The following is a 27,656-nucleotide window of genomic DNA, read 5'->3' as shown; positions in this document are numbered from 1 at the left end:
CAAACTATTGAGAGTAGCACATATTTGAATTTTGGAACTATTTAGAGAAGATTTGAATTGATTGGGATGGAAAAATAATAATTTGCAATGTATATTTTATTGTATCAACAATCTATATACTTCTCTGATACATAATTATACATCATCTATACAGTATAAAGTATTTATACAATATCAATAGATTGTATATACATATCGATTCATTAAATATACATATGACCATTTTGTTGAAATTTTTTTTGTTGTCCGTATTGATAAGTAACCATAAATTATTCAACTTAGAGGGAGAATTATATTGTATTTGAATTATAAAAGAAAACTTGGTTCAAAAAATATTTGTCCGTGTTCTATAAATTTCTTCAAACCTAAACTATTTTCTTCCTTGTCAAACAAACAAAATTGCTTAGAAAAATCAATTTTAGCAAAGTTAAGGGTGACTTAATTTGATATGCAGTAAAAGGGTACTTTTAACCAAATCCGATAAATCAGGGACAGTTTTGGCCCTTTTCATTTTATTGTAATCCGTCGGTTAGCTTTAATGCATTTTTTAGCAAGAAGAAATCATCATTGGCATTTTTGACTTACTAAGTGGACATATTTGTACCAAATTCAATAAGACGCAATTTCAACCCTTTTCTGCTATTTAAAAAAAGTTCTTTTCCCAGCACATTTGCCACTACTCCTTGGTGAAAAGTGAACATAATTGCAAAGTCACAGTTACTATTGCATATGCGAAGCAGGCAGAGTAATTGTTGTCTGGTGGTCAGATTTAAAATTTTAAACTAAAAGGCAGTAATATTCATTGTGGAACAGGGCTTCTCGACATTTTTTCTATTGCATACCCAAAAGGTCCATCGTTTTCTTAGAGATAATATTTGTTGTACTGCAAAAAATGGATGGATTCCCTTAGAATGGCCTCCAAGTTGAGAATTTCCATCCTTGTTTTAGCAAATAGCAAATAGAGGGTTTCTATCTTTGATGCTGGTCGACAATCTTACTCTCCCACTATTTGACTATCAGAAGACACCAGACTCTGCACAGGAGAAACACAAATCATTTGAATGATACAATTCCATAAAAAACCACCAATTCAAAGTTGTGCACCAAGTACCCAATGTGATACAAGATGGTGCAAAACACCTGACCTGGTCCCAACCTCCAGCAATCCAGGAGAGAGGAAAGGGCTCAACAGAACATCAAATTGGTGAATTTAGCGATAATGCATGAGAGGAAGGGTAATGTACCTTAAGCCAATACTGATGGAAACTTAGTTCTGCTATCATAGTGTGCCTTCCACAATTTCCAAGCAACCCTTACTTCTTCTAATTGGGAGCCTGGAATGCTTGTGTTTGAATCCAGTATTTCTACCCAGTCACTCCAAGGGGACTTTGAAGGGTCTAAAAATTTAGACAGCTGAGGTAACATTGTAGAGTAATAGAAGTCATCAACTGCCTTGAGAATATCATCTGATTCCAACAATGTCAACATTTCAGGTCTTATTATGTTGCCTGGATGGTTTCTCAAAGCAAAATTGTTCCCTTTCAAAACCAAAACTTCTGATGGGGCTAGGGGTAAGACAATCCTTGAAAACTTGCATAACGACATTCTTAAAATATCATGTGGTAAAAGATTGCGTTTTATCGCAACTGCTGTCCCTACCATTTTGCGTATCTGAAAAAAGAGCAACAATTTAGGCTTAGATGCATACAACATATCTTATCAAGATAAACACAGATCACAACAAAGCACATTTAACTGAATAAACACAAGAAACAGCTGCATGTAATGAAACTCAAGAAAGTAAACAGCAGTTCATTCTGCTTGGTCATTAAGCTGCCATATTGAAAAATCACTGGCCATCTTTTTGTCTGATGAATGGAGTCAAGGATGAGTACCCCATATATAAGCATACAACATGCACAATAAAGTTCTAACAAATTTTGGTATATCAAATAAAAAAAGGTACTGGCGTATTTTGCAGGATCCATAAGAAGGATTTCACACTTATGCCCACCCCAATTGACATGAGTACATCAGGGCAAATGAGAATCTTGGTAATGCAAATACAATACATTTCTTCCTGTGGACAGACAGATCCTAGCTTACCAAGTGGCACCTAAGAGTGTTCCCTTTTAAAACATTAGAAAGAATGAACAGGGAAAAATGATAATCAAAGACAATTACTTGATGTAACATGAATGACTCTCCACAGATGGAAACTTCAACATAATTCATGCCAAGCAACTTCTCCAACTTTCCACAATGACAGTGAAAAATCCTTCGGAAATGAGCAGAGCTAAGTTTATCTCTTGCATCGGGTTCATGGAGCCATCTTGCTTGAATTGGAAAAACAGAATTGAGATCCTTTGAATGACTAGCTTTCTCATTACAGTTGCCTGCTGGATTTTTATTTTCAGCCTCAACAATTGTCTCAACCCCCTTCTCTTTATGGTTTTGTTCTCCATCACTTTCCTCACACCGAGATATTTCTTTCTCACTAGAAGGCCTCCCTTTTTTTAAGAGACTGTCATTTTTTAACGCGTTTCTGGCAAGAGATTGTTTCCTGTACTTAGATCGTATTGTGTAATTGTGGAAAGGATGCTCTCCCTGCAACCCAGAGCACAAACAGCAAGTGAAGAGAGCAGAATAATTGCTTTTTATCAACGAAAAACGACTAGCTATCATAAAATGAAATCACTCATCTACTGAATTGGCAAGTAACATTTGCTGAAGTTTCGTGAACTATTTCTATTTCCCCCAGTGAAACATAAAGTCAGTCCTCTTAGGATTAATATGGAGAATAATTCATCATGGTCTGACTTGGGAACTCTTGAAGGCACAGACCAGAGCAAAATTAAAGTTTTGTAAGGTATGCCATATGAGCATGATACAAAATCACTTGTCAAAACAGGGAATATATGAGAAAATTTCAAAGAACATGAAGCACAGCCATCAAAAAAAGATCAATCTGATAGTCTCAAGTACCTCGAAAGAATTCAGTAAGTCGTTAAAATTGGCTAAATGGTACTCGATTTCAGAAGAAGTTGAATCATTCTTTATCCCGATGATTTCAGCAGGAATGAGATAAGAATACTTGCGTGCATTACACTCTCTTCTGGCATCAAACCTCCTGAAGCTCGTTTAAAATGAATTAACTATAAAGGAACAGAAAACAATAACTGCTATATCATTTTCAAACTGAATAAAGACATATCAAAGACAGCAGACAGACTGGCAAATGATCAAATCGATCAATATCATGCAACAATGTAATGAAGGAACCTCTCCCCCACATACTAACAACTAACTGACACAAAGTAAAAACCATAACTGCTACAGCATTTTCAAACTGAATAAAGACAGATCAAAGACAGCAGACAGACTGGCAAATTGGACAAATTAACCAATATCATGAAACAATGTAATGAAGGAAGCTCTGTCCCTCCTACTAATAACTGAACGACTCAAAAAGAATACAAATATGAGCAACTCCTTTCCTTACCAGCATCAAGGGCCAAGATTTTCTGTGATCCGATCGTTTTGAGAATTAGAAGCCTTTTCCCCTAAATGACCCATCCCATCGCTTCAAAATGTGAATTATGACTAGTGGAAACGGATGACATGGATCCCGAGGGGCACGGATGCATTTTGGAAAAGAATACTTAAAACTAGAAGTTTGGGAGGAAACAAAAGGTTTGATCAAACTCAACGTTTGGAGTAAACGAGCTCGGAATCGAGTTTTGAAAGTTCCTTTAATTCAGAAAATGATTTAGGACTTGGTTGGATGGTCTCGAGGGAGAGTGATTCGGACACTTGGGTAGCAAACTAGTGAATTTGGAAAATAAGAGTTGACCACGGTCAAATATATGCCCAGACGGCCCCTGGATTAGTAATTTGAGTATTGCAACGGTTTTATGGGGTTTTTTGAAGGGATTTGCATAATTGGTTTCCATCCTAGGGGTTCGGGCATCAAAACAATGAAGGAGAGACACCAAATTTTTTATTGTTGGTGCCATCCCCTTCTGTGCTTCGCGGTTGCATGGACTGTGCCGTGGTCGTGTAGGGGGCCTGGGCTCATGACTCATGGTTGTGTGGGAAGGTAGACGCAATCATCAAGGGGAGCATGGCCCATGAGTCACTGTGGTCGCGTACTGGGAGCTCGCAGTCGTGAAGTGTAGGGAATCAAGGGCCCACGATCGCGAGAGGGGGGCCGCACGTTCATGGAGAAGGAACCTGGGTAGACTTAAGAATCCCAAATTCGAACTTACTATTTAAATTACATTTTTGGAAGCTGTAAATCTCGGATTTTGAAACAAGCAACTCAAATTGACAAGAGGGTAAGTACCTAACCTTGATTCTGGTATTTCCCCATGATTTCTTAGACTTAATTAGCATTTTAATCCATGACTGGGTTTCTAATTTTTATTTTTTTTTTATTTTTTATTTTTTTTGGGGGGGGGGATTAACCTCAAATTTAAGAGAGTTAAATAAGGGAATTTGGGGATCGATTAGTGACGGGAATCAAATGAAAAATGAGATTTGAGACCTATAGGCTATGAGCAATCCAATTCTAGAAGATCTTTTTGGTTTTGACTGTTGTGGCTGTTTTTGTTGACCGAATTCTTATCATGTCAATACCGGTATGATTATATCCGTTTAATCAAGTAGATCATATGTTTTAATAGATTTGGAGCTATCAAAAGCATTACAAAAAAGAAAGGCTAGTTGTTGACTTTGTGGCACTTGGCTCGAGGTAAGTTAGCACTTGACCTCCGATAGGAGATAGTTTTCCTTAATTAAAAAATTAATGTAGTGTATTAAGGGTAAGGGTGTGACGTATAAACGAGGTGTTGAGAGGTTATGCAAACATTGGGTGACTTGACAGGTTTAAATGCTTAATTGATTTATTACTTCAAGAGTTGATAGGTAAGAGGAAATGCATGCTAAATGAGAAATCCATGAATACTGATGCCTGATGGGCTTTATCTTGAGCTAATTTAAGTTGCTCAGACTCTTCACTTTTGGTGTCGCACCCGTGTCGACACGACATAGGTGTGGGTGTGGGATCCGTGTCCGATTTGGTCAACCGATTTTTAGTACTTTGACCAAAATCGATGGGGAAAGTTTGGACAGTTTTAATGATTTATGTAATCAATACAAAAGCTAAAGTGAAATTGATGAAAATGGAATACCTTTTATATAGAAATTTCTATGTCACTCCTTTTCCTTCAATCTCCTTCCAGAATTCTCCTCAAGTTCTCCACATAATATCTCATAATTTATGTTTTATAACTCTATTTTTAGATATTTTATTATTTTTAGGCAAATCCCCACATATGTATCCATACATGGATCCATATCCCCAAATCTTAAAATTTAGATCATGAAGGATCCGACCTCTAGATTCGCACCGTATCGGACACCCGCACCCGAGTCCGAGCAACTTAGGAGCTAATTGCATATAAGATGACATTATTAATTGAAAACTCATACTTATTGAAATTTCCTATCATGCTAAATGAGAAATCCATGAATATTGATGCCAGATGGGCTTTATCTTGGGCTAATTGCATATAAGATGACATTATTAATTGAAAACTCATACTTTAATGAAATTTCCTATCATGCTTTTATCTGGTGATAATAATTATGATTGAGAAATTGATATGAGATAAGCACATGGAGACTATCTGTGTTAGATATGAGTTATTGATCATAATAGGTGCATATTGATATCATCTGTGATGAGAATGATAGTATATTGATATAGTATGTACTGCACATGGAGTACGGCGTATGGACAACACGGTTATCCCACATAAATCGTTGAGCTAAGCAACCCCAAGCCCATCCAGCTGTACATGGGTGTTGAGGATATTGAGCTATTTGGTGTTGTCCATGAGTTGCCACTTTAAATGATATGCATTGGATTGATATGCACATCTCCATTTGATTGAGTTGATTTTGTGTTAAATCCCCATCATCAGCCGATTAAATGATTTCTTACATATCGATGAGTTATATCTTTCTCTTTGTTAACTATTAAGTGTTGAAGATTATCTTATCTCTAAGTGTAATCGTAAACATTTCAAAGACCAACCCTCACCACTACTTTGTAAAGGTCGATCGATGATACTAACTGAGTAAATGTTGTTCTCTGACTCATGCTACATTTATTGCACTCTTTTGTGCAGATACAGATCTATGTACTACTGGAGCCCACGGTCGTGTGTGAGCATTTGTGACTTGGAGATTTTGAAGTGAGTTGCCTGGCTGATCCGCAACACCGGGTTCTCTTTTTATTTATTTCATTTCTGTCTTATTACATTTCAGACATTGTATCACTGATCTTTCTGCATACAAACTGAAATAAGATCCAAAATTAGCCTAAGATGCAGGAAAGGTATTGGATGACCAGTCTACTTGCAAGGAGACTTGACTTCCAGATTTATGTCAATTACTCTTAGAGGCTCTTGTATTCACATCACCAGATCTTGGGTATGTTTCTGTCATTTTTCGCTTATTGAGACAAAGTTATGACTTGTTGATTTGTGAATATCTGACTATGATAACATCTGATTTTGTAAGATCTAAATTGATCTGATAAAATCAGATCTAATACGCCATTAGATATTTTAGAAAATTACATCAGATAAAGTCACCCTTGATTCTCAAATCTCGTAGAATAAAGGAATCAGATTGTTAGTTTATTTGTTTCTCTCTACTATAATTGTATCTCTACATAAGAATAAGAATGTACAATTTTGGTACCAAAACTTACATGGTATCAAATCAACTTTATTCTTGTGTTGCTTATGACTAAAACAACATTTACTGGCTACGTCACCCAATGGCATCGATAGAAGCCGAGAGTTCTGTAACAAAGTTTCGACTGAGATAACAATGAACCAATGTGGTGATTCTTCTCATTTATCTTTTCAAGTTACTTGTCACAAGTTGAATGACAAGAATTATTTTGGAATGGGCGCAATTTGTCTGTTTGGCGATTGCCACTTGACTACTAAACTCCATGGAATTTGACATAGGTAAACCATATTTGTTCTTCCCACTGCTAGGGATGTTTGGGAGGCGCAATTTGTCCGTTTGGTGATTGCCACTGGGCGACTAAACTCCATGGAATTTGACATAGGTAAACCATATTTGTTCTTCCCACTGCTAGGGATGTTTGGGAGGCTATTAGAGAGACTTAATTTGATGTAGTAAATGCCTCTCAGATTTTTTAATTAAAACTTAAATTGGGGAAAGCTAGGCAAGGGAAGAGAAATGTTAGCGTAAAAGCAATGAAAAAGAAAGAAAATGAGAGGGTATATCTATTTTTAGCAGGATTGAACCAAGAATTCAAATTCTTGGAAAAAAACCACTGCCTACTTTGAAGGAAACTTTCTTTGAGATTAAGTGAGAATAAACAAGGAGAAATGTTATTCTAAAAATATCTTCCAATTTGGAAGCAAAAAATATAGATTCCTCTGCTCTAGTCGTTGCTAAAAATGAAAATGACAAGAAAAAGATTGCAAAACATACTGGCACACTTGTGAGACATGCTAGAAAATCAATGGGAAACCGCCTAGCTGGAAAATAAGGGGGCAGACAACCATGGCAACCAGTCCTTTCAAGGTACCAATGAAGAACCAAGGCTGCAATCTTCTCCAAAAATGCCACCATTCACCAAGGAGAAATTAGAGCTACTACACAAACTTCTCCAATCTCAACTATAAACCAGTACGCCTGATCCTTCCACTCCCACTTGTTCTTTGTCACAATCAGGTGATGTACCATTTGTTTTTGTGAGTACAAATTCAACTGGTATAAGTTCTTGAATCATTAATTCAGGGCCAGTGATCACATGACATGGAATGACCATTTTTCTCAACTTAAACTCCTTCAGCAGGAAATAAAAAGGACAGAATTGGCCTAGTGGTTTGGGCTTAGGACTTCCATGTTGGAGGTCTCAAGTTCGAAACCCCTTGCTAGCGAAAGCAAGGGGTTTGCATTCTGGGTCGAGCTCGTCGCACCGGGCTTGCCTAGTGCGGGTTACCTCTTCTGTGTAGTTTGCGAGCTATTGCATAGGAGCGGGGGTTTTACTTTGTGCGCACCCAAAGGGTAGCGGCTGCAGGTTCCCTTGTCATCAAAAAGAGAAAAAAGACGGAGTTGGTGATGGATCCCTCTTAGCAATTACTAAAAGGGACAATCAAACTAACCCCTCTTTTTGACTCTTTTTGAAGTCATTCATGTTCCAAAATTGTCTCTTAATGTTATGTTCATCAGCAAATTGACTCAAGCTCAATTGCCGTATTATCTTTGAGTCTATTTCATGCATATTTCAAGATAAGATCTCAGGGAGGATGATTCGCAATGCTGGAGAGTCTGAAGATCTCTATTTTCTCAAATATGGTGACAAATCAATAAATTTTCGTTCAGCTTGTTTGAACTTTGTTCTAGTTGATGATGAAGTCATGTTACCACAGTTGTTTATGAATAAAAGTACATTCTCTTTCTGATGTGAATTTTGTGAAATGGCTAAACACAGACGTTCATCTTTTCCCTCCCAAAAATACCATGCCACAAAACCTTTTAAGTTAATCCATAGCGATATTTGGGAACCTTCTAGGGTAGCAACCACAAATGGAAAAAATGTGTTTGTGAGTTTCATAGATGATCACACTAGACTAAATTGGGTGTACCTACTGAAAGAGACAGGGGAAACAAAACATATGGTTGAGCCTTTTTATGTTATGGTTGAGACACAATCTCATGAGAAGATTCAAATATTTGAGAGTGATAATGAGAGAGTTTTTTAATGACCAGCTAGGCAATTTTTTCACTTCCAAAGGAATAATGCACCAAAGTTCATGTCCTGACACACCCAACAAAATAGAGTAATTGAGAGAGAAAATAGGCATCTTATGGAAGTAACTAGAACCTTAAAATTCACAAGTGAAGTCCCTAAATTTCTTTGGGGAGAAGCTCTTTTGAAATCTACCTATCTTATTAATAGGATATCTTCCTATGTTCTAGGTTTCAAAACCCCTTTGAGTATGTTCAAGCATACTTTCCTACTTCTAGGTTGACTGTCGGTCTATCTTTGAGAGTCTTTGGACGTAGTGTATTTGTTCATGTTCATGATCATAATAGGAGTAAACTTGATCCATGTACTAAAAAATGTGTTTTTGTTGGCTATGCTCTTAGTCAAAAGGTATACAAGTGTTGTAATCCAAATCCAAATATTTACTGTCACAATAAATATCAACTTTTTGAATCTTAATTGTTTTTCGAAACTCACTCATCTTAACTGGGAGAAACATAGTGAAGATTCAAAGGATAAGAGGCATTCTCTTGACCTCACATGTGAGAAACAAAATGATCCTGATTTTACGATCGACACGGAAATAGTACTTTTGGTAATAACAACCTAGATAAGGTAAGAGATCCCAACTTAAATAATGAAAATATGGAAACTGAGACATTAAAGCCTTTTCATGATACAATTAATGACAAGGACGGGGAACAAACAAAGGAATTACAGGCTTACATGAGGAGAAATCGAAACCAAGAAAAGAGATGACTCTCATCAAAACCAAATGTCCACCCCGCAAGATCTCACCAATATAAAAGGTAATTCTCTAGAACCTATTTTGATTTACCCCTTGTTACTCTAGACCTTGATCTTTCAATTGCCAAACGTAAAAGGGGTAAGAAAAGTCAAAAACCATCCCATGTCAAATTTTGTGTCATTTAGAAACTTGTCCCCTTCCTATATTGCTTTTCTTTCTCAATTATCTGGAATGGAGACATCGAGAAATGTGCAAGATTCTGTGAACGTTCCCGAGTAGAAGAAGGAAATTCTAGAATAGATGAATGCTCTTAAGAGAAATGAAACCTGGGAAATGGTGGAACTACTACGTGAAAGGAAAATAGTGGGCTGCAAGTGGGTGCTCACCATCAAATTCAAATCGGATGAGTCCCTGGAGAGGTATAAGGCGTGCTTGGTCGCAAAAGGGTTCACTCAAACCTACGAGATTGACTATCTCAAGACATTCGCTCCAGTTGCCAAGTTGAACTCAATCAGGGCTCTTTTGATCATTGCTGCCAACCTTGATTGCCCCTTCAACAACTAGATGTGAAGAATGCACTCAACAACAACAACAACAACAACAACCCAGTGAAATCCCACAACATGGGGGTCTGGGGAGGGTAGAATGTACGCAGACCTTACTCTTGAATAGAAAACTTGAAGAAGAAGTCTACATGGATCCTCCTCTGGGTTTTGAAGAAAGGTATGGAACTAGAGTATGCAAACTAAAGAAATCTCTCTATGGGCTCAAACAATCTCCAAGAGCTTGGTTTGAGAAGTTTACTCATTTTGTAAACAAGCGTACACTTCAGGGCAAGCAGATCATACCATGTTCACTCGACATTCTCTCGAGGAAAGACAACTATCCTGATAGAGTATGTCGATGATACCTTACTGACAAAAGATGACTTGTTAGAAATGAAGAACTTAAAAAACATTGGCCTCAGAATTCGAGAACAAAGATTTTGGCCATTTGAAATATTTTCTTGGCATGGAAGTAGCGAGATCAAGTGAAAGCATTATGGTGTCACAAAGGAAGTATGTACTAGATCTAAGAGACAGAGATGAGTGGTTGTCATCAAGCTGAAACATCTATTGATACGAATTTAAAATTTGGAAACAAAGAACGAAATTCAGTTGACCAAAGTCAATGACTAGTGAGGAAGTTGATCTACTTGTCACACACTCGGCCTGATATAACTTTGTTGTAAACTTAGTCAATGAATGCACCCTCCAAAGGAAGAGCACCAACAAGAGGTCAACAGGATTCTAAGATATATTAAAAGTTCAGCCGGGAAAGGATTGTTTTTCAAAAAGCATCAATGTAGGGGCATTGAAGGCTTTACAGATGCAGATTAGGCAGGTTCTACTACTGACAGGAGGTCAACGTCCGGATATTGTACATTTATCGGGGGAAATCTCGTCACTTGGAGGAGTAAAAAGAAGAATGTTGTAGCCCATCCCAGTGGAGCCCGCGGTTGCTTTTGAGCGTTCGTGAGTTGGAGATTTCGGGGTGAGCTGACGGACAAATCCGCAATAGCAAATTCTCTTTCTTTGTTTATTTCATTTTTGTCTTGTTTTGTCTCTAACAGTGCATCACTACTTCCAAATTTATGTTTCCTTTTAGAGGCTCTTAGATTCATATCACCTGACTTCAGGTGTTGTTTCCGTCATTTTCCGCATTTATGATTATCGAAACTCAGTTATGACAACTCAGAATGAGGCAAACTTGGTGGCGTTGGAAAGAAGACTCAAAGACCTTTAATTTGATAGGTCATGGTCCACCCAATTCACTATATTCTAGGAGATATGGTCGTTTGAAGTTGACCTCATTCCGGACTCGTATGAAAACTTAGCCGGTGGAAGTTCTTTGGACTTGGCTTGGTGTTAGAGGTCCCTTATGACCCCTAAATACATATAATACACTTCAAATACTTAGGAATTTATCCCAATTCATATATGAAATTAGTAGTCATCGGTTTCAAGCCTATACGGCTATGAAGAATGGTTCGGGTCTTGACATGGAAATTTTCAAGGCGTTACATGTTGACTCTTATGTTTCTTTTGAGGTAGCCATGGACATGTCATTGGCACCATATTCACATGTTTATTTTTTTCTGCATAAATTAAATGGAAATTAAATAAGACTGGAAATAGTTCGCCTACCGGGTTGGGTGTACTGCCATCATGGCTTAGGGATTTTGAGTCGTGACGTTTACCCATATATCACAAGTAACTAATGCACTAACCAAACCATAAGGCATGAACAACTGATCAGCAGAAAGGATAGGAAAACATAATGCACATAACAGTCTGCACTAGAATGCTTTTGATGCTATGTCGTAGCCTTCCAACCAATGAAGTACATTAGGGAGTATTATCTTACTTTATGAGCTATGCTTGTTTCAGGTTAGCCCAACAAACTTGCTATAACCCGCGGGAAGGAAGGAAATATGTTATTGTTTTCACTTCTAAGCTTGAAATCTGTGTTTACAAGTTTCTTACATGCCTAAGTTACATGGTTTTCCTCCACAACTAATGATGATGAAAATTCAATTCTCAACTAAGAACAGGATGAACAAAAGTCTCTAGGTGAATGTGCTTCTGTTTATGGTTATCAATTGGACAAGAACTAAAGTGAAAGTCACAGGCCAATTCAGAAATAAGAGACAAAATCTAACTTTTTTGAGGGTAGAATACTGAAAACTCTGATATTCTCTGGAAGATTTGAGTTCACGCAATTAGCAAGAGTGATCCCATTTGGATCATCCTCCCATGCATCTGCAGGAATCTCCATTTTAAGAGATATCATGGTCGCCAAGGAATGAACCTAATATGTATTTTTGAAATAAAATCAGCATGACGGCAAGAGAAGACATACTTTTAGGGTGAAAACAAAAATAAATGTGATGCGCAAGCTATTTGAAATCTCTAGCTTACTCCTTTATCGGTTCGACTACTTCTTGCCCAGCCAACTTTATATAAATTTCCAAAATTACTGTCTCGAATACCACCAGCTTTGAAGATAGCTTTTTCCAGTTCACCTTCAATGGCTGCATTAGAGAACTTGTAATGGTTTAGTGAAACCCCACACATGACATCTAGACTGACGGAACAAGTGTACAAGTCAAGTTTTATGCAGCAGGTAAGAGAATAGAGGATTACCACAGGGAAGGCTAACTCAAATTATCATACACAAAACACTGAACAAAATTCCAAGAAAAATTCACCTCCAATAAAGCATATCCATGAAGCAGATGACCCAAATTTACAAGTATAATTATACATTAAACCCTGCAAGTTCCAATTCACTCGATAATATGTTTACTTTAACAACCCAAATGCTAATCCCCCAAGTAAGACAATCAAGCGACCCAGATAAAAATTGCTATTAGTGAATACGTTAATCATAAATATCACTAAATAATCTTGTATTAGTATATAAGCCATTTCCAGTTGCACTTCTATGCTGAATATCATGAGTAACATTAAGTGAAAACCCAATAACAAGACCAACAAAAATCAAGAAATAGTGAGAGTTTGCCATTAGTTATCACAAGTCAAGCAATCATAAATGCCTCGAGAAAAATTCTAGGAAAAAAAAAAAGACGTAGCACTTCCATTCCATTTCTTTTTCTCCTCTCACCATAGAGAAGGTTGGAAGTAATTGAGAAATGCGAAAAATTAACTTCTGATAAAGTAATATATTTTCCCAGTTAGATCTTTTAAGAACTGAATCATAGTATACAGGAGAGAAATATCAATTTATTTCAAAAAGTAGCAGGTTGATAACTGATCATGAGCCCAATTTATTGTTTTCTAGTAACATGTTCAGCCAATGTTAAGTCTAGATTTAGATGAATATTTACATCCGGAGTTCATCTATTCTGTCTCTTGTGATATTCAATTCTTTGATCCTCCATCTTAACTTATATGATATTCAATTCTTTGATCCTCCGTCTTAAGTTATAACATTTGGTATATAAACAAGAATTCTCTCCTCCAATCTAAACTCTGGCAACGAGTGGAATAGTTGAGGGCCATTCCAAAAATACCTTTTAACAACTAATATGGGACATTTATATTCGTTAACCTGTTCTAGGGTTTACACATGAATTGAAATTTGTTTTTTCTTTTTTCTCTTGTCACTTGAGGCAAGGGTTTTTCGGAAATAGCTTTTCTACCTCCAAGAGGTAGGGGTAAGCGCGTACACTCTACACTCCCCAGACCTCACTTTGTGGGATTTCATGGGGTATCTTGTTGTTGTTGTAATCTTTTAGAAGAACAAAATGACTCAACGGACTGAAGAATATATTCAACAGAAAGTGAAGGCTGAATAGTGGAACTGATGCAAGGAGAAAAGTGGCTCAAGAGCCTAAGGAGTATGCTTGTGTCTATGTTGCTTGGACTCTCCAAAAATGTTGTTGCACCCGTGTCAAATTCTCCAAAAATGCACAACCTTTGGAGTATCTTACATGCACTCATTGACAATTTTGAAGAGTTCGAGCGGCATAGTTTGCCGTAAAGTTGGTGTCTTGATGGGCTAAGCTGAGAAAGAGGAACTCAGAGCGACAAATAGACTAAATTGAGAGAGAAAGCACAAAGAAATAAACCAGAAGGAGCTAATGTATGACGTTCACTATGATAACATGTGAAAAAATCTGAGCATTTAACACTTGTCCAGAAAAAAAAAATTGAGAATCCAACCCCTTCTCAAAACCCCAGAACAGAACCATAAATACTTTGAGAACACTTAAATATGTTTATTGCAGCAGCTATGTTTTGATATACGCTCTCTCTCATCGCATCTGCAAGCTTCATCCAGCATTATGTTCCACGATTTGATGGGCCTTATGACCATTGGAGTGTGTCAACAGAAAGCTTTCTAAAGTCAAAAGAAAAGTGAAAATAGCTTTAGGAGTTCACCACAAGTGGTCATGTGAACTGAAGCACCAAAGGCAGCGGTAGATTTTAATAATCCGGAAGTTGGAAAGTTGAAACGAAAGAAAATGTTGCAGAAATCTACTGGTGTCGGTTTGCACGAGCCCTCTTACGTTCCGGTCCATACAAGGACCTACGGACCATAGGAGGCAATCGTTAAAAGGAGGCCTGAGACTTGAAAAATAAATTTTGGCCATTGATGCTTTGGACGAGATCATCTATGGACCGTATAAGGTCCTACAGTCCGTAGAAGGGGTCGTAGATGGAGATTCAGAGACTTGAAATTCTTGGAAGTTGGCAGAACAAGAGGGTGTAGAGGGTTACACGATCCGTGTAACGTTCTACATACCGTAAAAGCGGATCGTGAAAGGATTCTTCAAACATTTTACATTTAGTGCTTTCAGTCTACGGATGATTGGAACAGGTCGTATAAGGTTCTACATGCCGTATAAGGGACTCGTAGACCTTGGATATAGAACCTAGAAACTCAAGGTACTTTCTACGATGGCCCTCTAAGGGCCGTATAGGCTTCTACGGTCCTTAGAGGCACCCGTAGACCTAGCCGTTAGTTATTTTTCTCAAGGCTATTTTGGACAGTTCCCATTCTATTAATATTAAAGTTGTGTCGTTTTTGGGTTATTTTCTAATACCTATAACTACTCAAACCAATCAAAATCTACCCATTCCCTCTCAATCACTCAAAAAGTTCCTAAAATCTCTCAAGGTTTTATCTTCGAGGGTCATCTTCTTCTCCAAGCTAGGGTTCCAAGAAATCAAGTCTCCTCTCAAGCTTCAAGGCTAGATTTCAGTGAGGTAGGTCGGATAAAATTCCATGGATCTTCTTTCATCAAGAGTCCCAAATTATTTTCAAATCCCTCTTATGATTTCTTCCTAAACCCTGAATTTTGATGACTTTGCATTGGGTTCAATCAATTATGATGTATTTCACTTCAATTGATCTTATTATACATGAATTAATCTTTGTTACACATTTTTGATGAAATTTACCTGAACCCATGCATTATGCCTATTTTATGATTATAAACTATATTTAAGAACTATGCATGCATCATAAATTTATGAACTATGGTTTCAAGGATGTTGTTAGATAAAGTATCATGAATTTTATGAAACTAAGGTTTGCTTCAAAAGAGAAGTAATCTCATCATGAAGGTTTTCCATGATTTAGCCACTTTGATTTTGAGTGTGATTTTCTATGCAAAGCTTATCATGATCTAGATGCTTTTGATTAAGTATCGCTTATGACTTTGATTGGATTGAGGTTCATGATATGTTTTAAGGAGCTATTCTTATGGTTTTATGTATTTTATAAAAAACTTGGTATTACTAGATTCTTACATTTTTTCTCAAAGACTATGATTTGTTTATTATGATATTCTTATTGAGAGATTACCTAACACCAAGTAGACTAGGAGCAATCACCTAGGTCCCATAACTCCGTGCCCCCTTTGGATGTCCCAAGTTGGACAATCAAAGCTTAAGCTAGTGGATCCACAAATAGCCCATGTAAATGGTCTTTACCTGGCAAGTAGGACAACCTCTTTTCGGTGTGGGAAAGTCACTAGACTCCATGTTATAGATCACATGGTTTATGTCGGTTACCGGTATCTCTCACAAAGACATAGATTCTCTCATTATGTTACTTTTGACTTATGATTTTCTTACAAGTTTTGCATTGACCATGTCTCATGTTTCTTACAATGTTCTAAAGGATTTTTATTATGTTATAGCTTGGTCATTGCATTATCACATTTTATATCATACATTGGACATTCTCCATACTCGGTACATCCTCTAGTACTGACGCATACTTCTTTGTGCCTATATTGTTGTCATAATATAGGTTCTAACGTTCCTCCCCACGGTCGTGGCTAGGATTGATTATGCGATACTAGACTACTTTGGTGAGTCCTCATGCTTCGAGGGCACAACCACGATATGAGTTCTTTTTTTATGTCTTTCTTTTCAGACTTATTTCCGTTTCAATTTATTTTGGTGAGCCAGGGCTTGTCTTATACCCCATCTATGATAGTAGAGGCTATGTCAAACTAGCATGTATTTCCTGCATTATCGGATGTTATGCTTAGATTATCGTTATATTGAGATTTCTATTTTGAGACCTATCTTCTGCATTTTATTCTTATGTTTTTTATTATGTTATCTTAAGTCATGCTTGTGTTAAGAGGCTTATTTAGGGTCTTTAGGGATCCTATTCGCCATGTCACGTCTAGGGTCTAGCCTGGGTCATGACATAGACTAGTTGAAATTAACAAATCAAAAGGCTATAGGTAATAGATCATTTGATCTTGGAGATAGTTCTTTGTAAAGACACCTCCAAGCACATATGAGACTCTATCAAAAAAGTACCAAGGTTCTTCTGTCACTTACAGGTAGAAACTTCATGCACTCCGAATTGGCACTCTACACCAAGTCTAAAGCTTCGAGGAAGTCTAAGAATTAGTCAAGGTATATGGGGATAAGGCAAAAAGATGTGTTAGGTTTCTCAAGCCCTTCAAGTCTCTACTCAAGTAGTAGACAGAACAACAGCAAAGAAAGAAATTATACGGGTGAAAAAGTGAAACCCCTAGAACATGAAAGAGTGAACAAGTGTTTTTGCCTATACGTAATAGAAGCCGTCACATCCTAGCAAAGGTAGTACATCATGAGATGCGTGGTAGATGCACATCAAAGGTTTAAATTGTGTTGTGGAACTAAGTTTTATTTAAGAAAGGGTAGGAGGCGAGCCCATTATCCACTAAATTATTTTTTTGAGAAGGTAACATTATTATCCACTGTATTTTGAAGTTGTAAATGTCAAATTCTCAATTATCAAATCAACAACAACTACGCATCTATGCTTCAATCCAAACAAGTTAGGTCGGTCATATGATCCTCACTAACTACGTGAAGGCGTCCAAGGTAGTGGTCAAGTTTCAAGATCCTTCACTCGTAGCAAAGCTAAGAAGCTAAAAGCATTGGGACTACTTGTGGTCAAAGTGGGAGAGCATCAAAGGACCACTTGGAGAATTCAACTTCATACAACACCTTACCTGGGTAGAAGAAAGATCAAGGAATAAAGCTTGGACTAGGAAAGGGAGAAGAAAAGAAGGTTGGGACAAAAACCTAGAGCAAAATGTTTCAACATTTCAAAATGTGGAGATGGGCTGAAAGAAGTGCCAAGAAGACACGAGGGAAACATCTCCACGTTTTCCAATCGTTGGATCTTTTCCTTCCATTTTGCCCTATTGTTTGCTAGATTCATGCGAACTTCAAGAGATTAAAAGTCTTTCAAGATAGTTTTCTTCCACGTGATTTTAGGTATACCCTTTTTAAATCACCATTCGCACTAGTTTCACACTTACAAATCGGTGCATCTAGAGGTCGATGTAAGATATGACCAAAACATCTCAATTAACCTTCTCTCATTTTATCATCAATACCGACACTTGCACCTTCTATCAAATATAGTCACTTTTAAGCTTGTCTAATCTTGTATGACTACGCATCCACCTTAGCATCCGCAATTCTGTAACACTTATATTGTGAATACTTTTGACTTTAGAGACCCAACATTCGCTCTAACACAATATTTGTCTTACAGTTATATAAAACTTACCTTTTACTCTTGTAAATATCCTTTTGTCACATAATACTCCAACAACACTTCTCCATTCAACCATCTTATTTTATTTTTTGATAAAGGTATACCCCAAGCGTAGTCCAGTAATACTTACAAAACAAACTAGCCTCCTATAATCTCATAAATAATCTAAAATGCTTGGAATATATTTTTCTTGAGGATATTCATGTTTACACCAAAAACAGAAAAGAACCAAACAATTCATCATCTTTTTCTCGAAAGAGCAACTCTTGTTTTCAAAACATCTCTGGTTCCTTTCTAGCCAAATAGTCCACCAAATGCAACTTGGGACAATCTTCCATCTCTCTCTATGCCCTGACTGATTTCCATCCCTGTTCCAACACACTAAGGCTTCTTTTATATTACATGGCATAGTCCAGCTAATGCCCCTAAGATTAATGAAGATCTGCTAAAGTTTCACATTCTCTCTACAGTGTTAGAAAGAGATGATTTATTGTCCTTGCTTTGCATTCACAAAAAGAACATCTGGGGCACAATTGGAAGCCTCTTTTCATGAGGTTATCTTGAGTTAGTGCAGCCTGCTTGGCCAGAAGCCAAAAGAAACTAGTTATCTTGAATGGAACCTTGACTCCATATCATCTTCCATGGCCAACCTCCTTACTGTAGTCTTGATCTCTGAAACTTCCTGTAAGCTGATCCAACTGGAAATCTCCCTTGTTTGTCTAGAACCCAAACTAGTTGGTCCTCACTGGTGTTGAGATCCTTGCATTGCTCCAAAGTATTTAGGAATCCAACCATTCTACTCACCTCCTAGTCATTCAATGGTCTCCTGAATCTGAAGTTCCACCTCTGGTCATCTTTCATCTCTTTAACAGTGACCTTTTCCTGGATACTCAAACAAAAAAGATCAGGGAAACTGTTTTTAGAGGTCTCTGTCCCACCCAGCTTTCCTCCCAGAACAAGGTCTTACTTCCATCACCCACCTTGATCTTACAATCATTAATCAATTTTGGCCACAAATTCCTTATTGATCTCCACAGACTAGTACCGTATGGCTGTGAAGTGGCTTTGCTGATCCACCAGTTTTCCATGCCATATCTTGTCTTGCTTGTCTCCACAGAGATTGTTTTGAGAAGCAAACCTTCACAACCATTTCATTAGTAGGCTGCTATTTGAACCCTCAGATTCCTTGTCCCCAATCCCCCCTTCTTTCTTGCTGGCTATGACTTGATACAATTTAACCAAATGGATCTTCTGGTTGTTTGAATACGTTACCTTGTGGTCTAGTTTGTCTCTCAAATTAGCTGGCGTAGGGCAAAAGGACATCCTATAGGTAGGTAAAGCATCTAGGACACTGTTTATGAGAATAACTCTACCACCCAAGGACAAATATTGACTTTTCCAATTGACAAGCTTCTTCTCACATTTCTCCAGCAAATTGTTCCACATGCCTTTTGATTTTCTCTTGTCCCCAATGGCATGTCAAGATATACAGTAGGCAACTCTCCAATTTACCCTCCCAAAATGTTTGACAAACTATCTATCCTAGGTACCTCATTTACCGGGTAAATGAAGCTTTTACTCCAATTAATGTGAAGGCAAGAAGTTGCTTCAAACAGAATCAAGATGACTCTTAAATATTTCAGTTGATTTTTGTCTGCAACATAAAAAACTAAAGTGTCATTTGCATATTGTAGGTGAAATATTGATAAACTTTGTCTGTCATCCATATTAGCATTAAAACCCCTTATCCAACTATTTTTTTGAGTTGTCCTTAACATATCATTGAGTCCCTCCATTGCCAGTACAAAAAGAAAAGGGGATAAGGGATCCCCTTGTCCTCTCTCTGAATTGAAGAAACCAAAGGGTGATCCATTATTCAACACAAAGAATTTCACAGTAGTAGTGCAAAATTTGATCCAATTTATCCACTTCTCCCCAAAGCCCATATTCTCCATAGTTTTCCAAAGGAAGCCCCAGTGTAGGTGATCATAGGCTTTCTCTATGTCCAGCTTATAGAGGATGACTGGAATCTTGTTGATCTGTCTCACATCCACGTATTCATTAGCTATCAAAATGGCATCCATGATCTGTCTGCCTTTGATAAATGCCATTTGGTGAGCATCTACAAATTTAGATACCACTTTTTTCAACCTCAGTCAACACCTTTGAGATGATTTCGTAGATGCTACCTATTAGACTAATAGGTCTAAAGTCCTTCAGATTTTTAGCCCCAACTTCTTTGGAATCGGAGTTATGAATGTAGCATTGAAGCTCTTTTCGAATAGTTTCTGATCATGAAAATTTGTATTGCTACAACCACTTCTCTGCTTACTACATCCCAACAAGATGAAAAAAGCCATGGTGAAACCATTAGGGCCAGGTGCTTTATCCCTAGCACATGCCATGACACAATCTTTTATCTCATTTTCACTGAATTGGCTTTGTAGCATTAGGTTGTCTTATTCACTGATTGCAGATCCTGATCTGGGATTAAACTGAGGCCTCCATATCTCTGTTTCTATGTACAGGCTTTGATAGAACTTAACAATCTCCTCTCTTGTCACTATTGGTTCTTTAGTGCACTCACCTTCTATAACCAACCTATCAATGTAATTGTATCTCTTGTGACAATTTGTAGTTCTATGAAAAAACTTAAGCATTTTTGTCTCCTTTTTTCAACCACAGTTCCATGGACCTTTGCCTCCTCCCCCCTTTTAGCATTTTCTTCAAACTCTAGTATGAGGACAGCTTTAACATAGGCCTCATCACCTGAAAATTGTCTTTGATCCTGTATCGTCTCCAGTTCTGCCAGCTGGCTTAGGATACTCTGCTTCTGGAGCCCCAAATTGCCTTGGTTAGTTTTATTACATTCTTTTAATTTAACTTTCAAATACTTTAGTTTTTCTAATAAATTAAAATCAGGTCGGCCTCTACAAGGATAGGAATCCCGCCAGTACTTTACTTTCTCCTTGAAATTTTTTGTTTGAATCCACCAGTTCTCGAATTTGAAATATGAATTAGACCTTTCCCAATTGCCACATTCAAGTATCAAAGGGTAATGATCTGAAGTGGCCCGGTGTACGATAGATTGTTTGATATTCTTGAAGGTTGTTTCCCATTCTTCTGAAATGAGCAACCTATCTAGTCTGGTTGTTGTGTCATGACCTTCTCGTCTCTTCCAGGTGAAAATGTTTCCAGCTAGTGGTAGGCCTAGTAACTCCATGTCTTCTATGAATTATGAGAAATCCATCATAACCTTATTGAATCTGGTACAATTCTTTTTCTCCGCGGGGAATCTAGCAGTGTTGAAATCACCCCCCACCAACCAAGGACCTGAGAATAGTCCTCTTACAGATCCCAGTTCCCACCAAACCTCCTCCCTTTCTTGTCTACTGTTTGGAGCATAAACTCCAAACATATGACAGCTGAAATCTTGTGATTTGCCCATAAATGTAAATGCAGTGTAGTCAAAGGAGCACTTTAAGCGCGCTTAAGCCCTGAAGCGAGGCTCAAACGTGTTGAGCACTTCGCCTCACTTTATGTGCGCTTCAGTGTCGTCATCAAGGTTCTAAGGCAAACTTTTTCTTGCCAATGAGCCTCTTCTAAGGAAGTGACACCAAAAAACTGATATTTCACTTTATCATAGTTTTTTTTTCAATTTCTCTGGTCATATATTTGTCATTCATGTTTATGATTATATTAGTCTTGGACTAAACATATATATTTGTATTTTTTTGTCTCTTTGCGCCTTTTTTCATTAAAGCACACGCTTTATTTGCGCTTTGCGCTTAAAGCCCCAATAAACCTTAGAGCTTTTTTGCGCTTTTCGCCTTTGATAACACTGTGTAAATGTAATGTTATAAGCCCCAATCTCACAGATCTCCCCTTCCTAGATTTTGTTATCCCATAAAATAATGATGCCCCCCTTGTTCCACTTGCTTCCAATTGTACAAACCTTACCTATCTATTTGCCCATAAATCTTTGATGAAATTCCTTATATCCCCTTGTAATTTTGTTTCCTGAAAACGGAAGACATCAGCTTTCCAGTTATTCATCGGGCTTTTGATCATGTGTCTCTTCCTAGCATCATTAAGACCCCTCACGTTCCATGAGACAACGTTGACCTTCATTAATCTTGGTCGATGTTGCATCCCCCCGCTCCTTGTACCATAGCTAAAAAATTGTTCCCAGATTCTAGCCTCTTCAATTCCATAGATCCTTTTATTTTGAGTGTCATCAGAATCAGAGCCTTTGTTACTTTGGCCGAGCTCTGTCTCTTCCCATCAATCTCCTCACAGCCACTAAAATGGACCCCAAATTTCTCATCCAATCTGATTATATTTTGACGAATCCAATGAGGGGTTGATATATCAAGAATTGGTTCCATATTTTCTATCAGTTCTGCTGAAAACCTTGGTCATCATCTTCTTCACTAGAATGCATGAGCTTTGTCAATGGAGAACTGATATTTTTCCCCTGTTTTGTAAAAGAGAAGAGCTAGGACTAATCTGATGAGCTTTTATTTCATCACTTAAAGGATCCTTTGGGCTTTTATCTTCTGCTAGAATTCCAAAGGAATTTACAATTTGGGCCACTAGGTCCTGGCCCAATTTCCTTTGGTCCAACTCCTCTCTCTTCTCTTATTAAACCCAGGCCACGTGCCATCTCATGTGATTCTGAACCCATTACAGGTGGAAAGTCACATATTGGAGCAACTAAAGAATTCAAAAGTTGTTGGGAATCTGATGTGCCCACATGGTTTAATGCTTCTGTGAAAGTCAAATTCCCCCCTCCTACATCATAGGATTTCTTAATTATTTGTCAGTTTAAAGCCAAACTCTCCTTTGGCCCATTAGATAATATTCTCGCTAGGGCTTCGTTCCAAATTTGAATCTTGAAGATCTTCCCTTCATGAATCAACTCCACCTCCTTCGAGACAGATACCTAGTCTCTTCTCACCTTCAATCTCGCCTATTTCGGATGGTTTCAGAGCTCTGTTTCCTCCTCTATTTGGATCCATCCGCCACAAAGTTCACCGATGTCTTGGAATATCATTTGGGACTAGAATTGGAGTGGCAAACCTACCAATTTGATCCATACCTGCTCCAGATTTTCCGTTATAGAATTTGGCGTCAGCGTCCACCAGTTAAGATGGAACTTGTTCTTCTTCCAGAACCAACTTTCTTTTACGACATGGTCTGCATCCCTCTTGAAGGGTAACTCGAAGAGGACTTGTGGCCCATCTCATAAAGGTTGACGCCATAAAGATGCTTCCAAGTGCTCGATGACCATCGACGAATCTCCGTAATCTCCACAAGGAGACTACCTACAACACTCCTAGCTAGGAGTTCACTTTGGTTTTGCGACATTAGTAATAACTAAAGAATTCCCTTTTCTATGGGTTTTCACTACATTCATTTCTCTTATAGTCCATTTATTGTTCCTATCAATATCCGCGAATAGTAGTCCTTCCTCTGTAATTCGATGAATTAATGGTTGTCCTTTTACCTTTAGCATTTATGAACTTTGTTATTTTGATTGCAATATCCAACCATCCTAAGTTGAAAGTCCACTCAGGGATGATAATTATTGTTCTCCTTTTCCCTTGCATATTAATAATACTGATGTATCGACCAGAATTGTTGAAATTTCTTGAACTTAAAATATCTTAGAGATGGTCATGAAATTTCCATCTTTTAACTAAGTTTCCTTTAGTTTTCAAGGCTTCTCTTACTTGGGATATCCATTCCATCGTCCTCTGGCTGAAGCTCGTTCTTTTCATCATATTGCGTCCTCTTTCCACCCAATCGTACCAAGTCTCAGCTCTTGAGACCTTCTTATGATGTATGATTTGAATCCCGCCGCGAAATAAATAAAATTGTCTCCCATATCAGAATCGAAAGAAGAGATGCTAAAACAATAAAGTGAAAGTTGATTTTGGTGAAGGAATATAGTCAGAGAAGGGGCTCTCAAGGACTAGAAGCGCCCTTAGAGGTTTACCTCGGAAAGAGTGCCTAGGAGCATTTTTGCTTTATTAAGTTATTTTGGTTTTTTAATTGCCTTATCTTATTTTATTCTAAGTGTAACTTCTTCATTTATGTTATCAGTCTACTTTTACATCAAACCTAAATATCTTAGTTATCTACATCCAGGCAAAGTAGTTCTATCTAGTTTCAGCTAAACTTCACTCTTCTATGACATGCGTGTCAAGTAAAAGATATTCGAAAAGAAAAACAATAAAAGAGGTAACTGCCAAAGACAAATGGCACTTGGGTTGCACTAACGATATGTGTGGTAACAAGAAAACTTCCTCAACTTGAGAGAAATCTTCAGAGACACTGTGAAATTTGGAGATAACTCAAAACTTCCCATAATAGAAAATGTCAGACCAAAAATAAAAGGGATAACTAAAGTCAATCCCTTATATACCCTTTTGACCATGTTGTGAGGACCTGCTTACTAAGCATCTGCTAATAGAAGCCTATCAAGTGAATTAAGGATGTCATGTTCAAAAGATAGAATCACACTTGTAACACAAGTAAGCAAATCATGTTGACTGAGTTGTGGTGGAAAATTGTAGGGATCCCTCCACCCTTAACCAAAGGTCTTGAATTCGAGTCATGGGTATGGAAAAAATCATGTTGGGAGCCGCATCAAGATATGGACCTACAATGCGTGAATTTGGATTAGTCGCACTACAATGCGGGTACTAAACACTAGGTGGGGGAACCCAAAAAAAAAGGCAAACATGTTGAATAGTCATGTTTTACTTTTTTTTTGGTTAAGTAATTAAATTGTATTAGAAGGCATCAAGGAGACGCAGCAGTTACAGCTAAAAATAAAGTTGCTTCAGACAAGAAAAAAAACATGAAGTTAACTAAGCAAAAACCTGTAAAGCAGTCAAAAAGATACCCCCCTTAAACCCTTATGAGCTAGAATTAGGGAGCTAAACAAAATCCAAAAATTATCCATACTGTTTACGGGGAGAGAAAGTACCAAATGAAAAGACCAACTAAACACCTAGTCTTAATGGTACTTATGGGAGTTGATATTCCATCAAAGCATCGGCAGTTTCTCTCTTTCCAAATGCTCCAAAAAATTATTGTTGGGGTCATCCTCCCGATCCTTTTGATGGTGTTGTCAACTCTCCACATATCCAGCTAGCATAAGCATCTTTAATAGAGAGGGACATAACCCATTGAAGGCCAAACAATGAGAAGAAGGAATGTCATATGCCAGTTGTTATGGGACTGTGCAAAAAAGATGGTTGACATTCCATTGTCTTGTTTAAAGATAAATTATGAACTAAAGGAAACAGCTTGGTTGGGGCATTTTAGATATGAGCACTCAAGTTTCGAGGAGAAGAATTTTTTACATAGTTACTGGTATTCCAAATTTACGAGAATCTGGTATTTGAGAAGATAGTGTCATCAGAAGAAGCACAAGGAGTCTTTTTTGAAAAGGAGGGACTCAAAAACAAGGAGAAGTTCTAGAACTTGTCCACTGAAATAAATATTGGTCTATAACCGAACTTCAAATGGTGGAAAATGGTAATTTGCGACATTTATGATTGAGTAAAGAAGAAAACCTCGGAGTGTTTTTTGGACAAGAATCCAAAGCTTTCAAAATGTTTAAATAAACTGCAAAAAATAACGAAGCTGGAAGGAAGTTAGTATGACTTACAGTATTTTTCAAAAAAATTATGAGTTTAACGGGATTAAGAGATAGATAACTGTGACCTACACTCCACAACAAAATGAAGTGGGTGAAAGGGAGAACTGAATCATGAATATGGTGAGAGTCTACTGGGATTAAGAGACAAAGAAAATATAGCCTGAAGCAGCATTGAAGTGTGCATGTCCTCAGTAGGAGGCGTTGCAACATTTGCTTTTTAAAACATGACACCTAAAGAAACTTGAAATGGAAAAAGACTTGATGGGTTATTTGAAATTTTATTTTGCATTGCTAATGCACATGTACCAAATGCAAAAAGAAGAAATTAAATGGCAAAGGAGAGAAGTGTGTGATTCTTGGCTAGAAAATTGTACAAAAACTGTCCAGCCTCAGTACATCGACGAGCATAATTAGCACGGAATCTTTTACAAGAAGAGCTTTGGCAGTGGGACTAAGACGAAGCAAAGCATCATATACCTAAAAATATTGATGCCAAATAGCAAACCCATGGTGGAGAAAGCAGCATGATATAGAATAACATAAGGAGGTTTAACTTGTCATGCAAAGCTACTCGTGAGACCTCACCAAAGTGCGATCCGGTTGGATGGTAAATTATGAGGTAACTGAAGAAGACAGACTTTAAAGAATGTCCGAGAGCATTCAAAGTAGGCAATAAAATGAGGAGATGTCAACCATTAAAAGATCTCAAGCTCAACGCCAAAGGTCAAAAAGAGTTTAGGACAATAGGTGTTCAAGACAAAAATGAAGACATATACAAAGATCAAGTAAGATTTGTAGCAAAGGATACAAATAGGAGAGCGAGAAAGTGTTTGCACCTACTCACGAGGCATTATACAATCAGATTGAAATGCAATTAACAGCTCAGAACTGATGCCCAATATGAGTAAGAAATGCTTGTTAATGATAGTGTGATCCAATTTGCACACCATTCAATACTAGCATGAAATTAAACAAGGTTTCCATTATACAAAGATATTGATTGAACAACACTCAGATAGTAGGAAGTCTGCTGCATCCCCTGCTCACCTGATATGTGTACGCAATCAGTCTTATCAGAATGATATATGGACAAACCTAAACAAGTTTTATCTCCTTGCACCTAAGCACATTCTGAGCTATTTGTGAAGCATAACCAGTCACAGTTTTCTGTACACGGAAGGAGGAAAATCAATGTTGATGGGTTTATGATTACATAGGGGACCTAGACGAAAGGAAGAGTGTCGCTGCATTTTTTTTCATATTGGGATCAAATGCTATTCATCGTCATCCAAGAACATCTGACTAGAAGCATTGTTTATCGCAACAACAGCCTATGCATGTCAAGCAAAGGTATTGCCTGAGTAAATTTGGAATTCATCTTCAGATCAGGGTAAGCAATAGCTAAATTCAAAACAGGAATAGCTAAATTGAAAACAGAAGGGGAAACAATATCTTACTGGACAGTTGATGTTCATCTCTTTGCATTTGCAAACCTGCATTAAACAATTTTTGTGATATTAGGGAAAACATTTAGCTATTTCAGTGTAACAGCTTGTGGAGAAAAAGAGACGACCTCGATAATCAGAGCCCACGTATCCCACGCGCATCACAACTTTCTTTTTGATGAAAGGCTCCCATTTGTTGCTTTCCACGCATAAATCTTCAGGTGATGCGGATAAGCAGCGCACTATCTTTAGAGGGCGTGAGGATCTGAGATTTGTGAGAGGGATTTGAGGAAGCCGTACACAAAGGCCTGCCATGGGTTACCAACGAGCGCTGAGAAACCGGAGACTAGTATCCAGAGTGCAGACACTGGCATTTCT

At 37.7% G+C, this 27,656-nt stretch overlaps 1 protein-coding gene across 1 annotated transcript; it reads right to left on the bottom strand.

The window, feature by feature from the left end:
* Positions 1-613: 613 nt before the first annotated feature.
* On the bottom strand, positions 614-27,656 carry LOC129882535 (putative tRNA pseudouridine synthase). Its single transcript, XM_055956876.1, has 8 exons — positions 27,407-27,656; positions 27,291-27,326; positions 12,533-12,645; positions 12,274-12,422; positions 2,986-3,130; positions 2,185-2,607; positions 1,245-1,671; positions 614-1,033 (listed from the first exon to the last, which is right to left on the bottom strand). Exons 1-7 carry the CDS (start codon positions 27,591-27,593, stop codon positions 1,246-1,248), a joined length of 1,479 nt encoding a protein of 492 aa, XP_055812851.1. The 5' UTR covers positions 27,594-27,656; the 3' UTR covers positions 614-1,033; position 1,245.

This window comes from Solanum dulcamara, chromosome 3 (assembly GCF_947179165.1).
Source record: "Solanum dulcamara chromosome 3, daSolDulc1.2, whole genome shotgun sequence".
Lineage (NCBI taxonomy): Eukaryota > Viridiplantae > Streptophyta > Magnoliopsida > Solanales > Solanaceae > Solanum > Solanum dulcamara.
Note: the sequence above shows the minus strand (reverse complement) of the source record. Positions and strands in the feature narration are given on the sequence as shown.

Bases quoted from the DNA above. Each gene is read 5' to 3' on its own strand.
- LOC129882535 (XM_055956876.1), bottom strand. From the start codon at position 27,593: ATGGCAGGCCTTTGTGTACGGCTTCCTCAAATCCCTCTCACAAATCTC. The intron at 12,423-12,532 runs GTAAGCTAGAGA...AATACATATTAG, and splicing joins GTAGTCGAACCGATAAAGGA to GTTCATTCCTTGGCGACCAT. The intron at 2,608-2,985 runs GTACTTGAGACT...TCTGGGTTGCAG, and splicing joins ACTTACTGAATTCTTTCGAG to GGAGAGCATCCTTTCCACAA.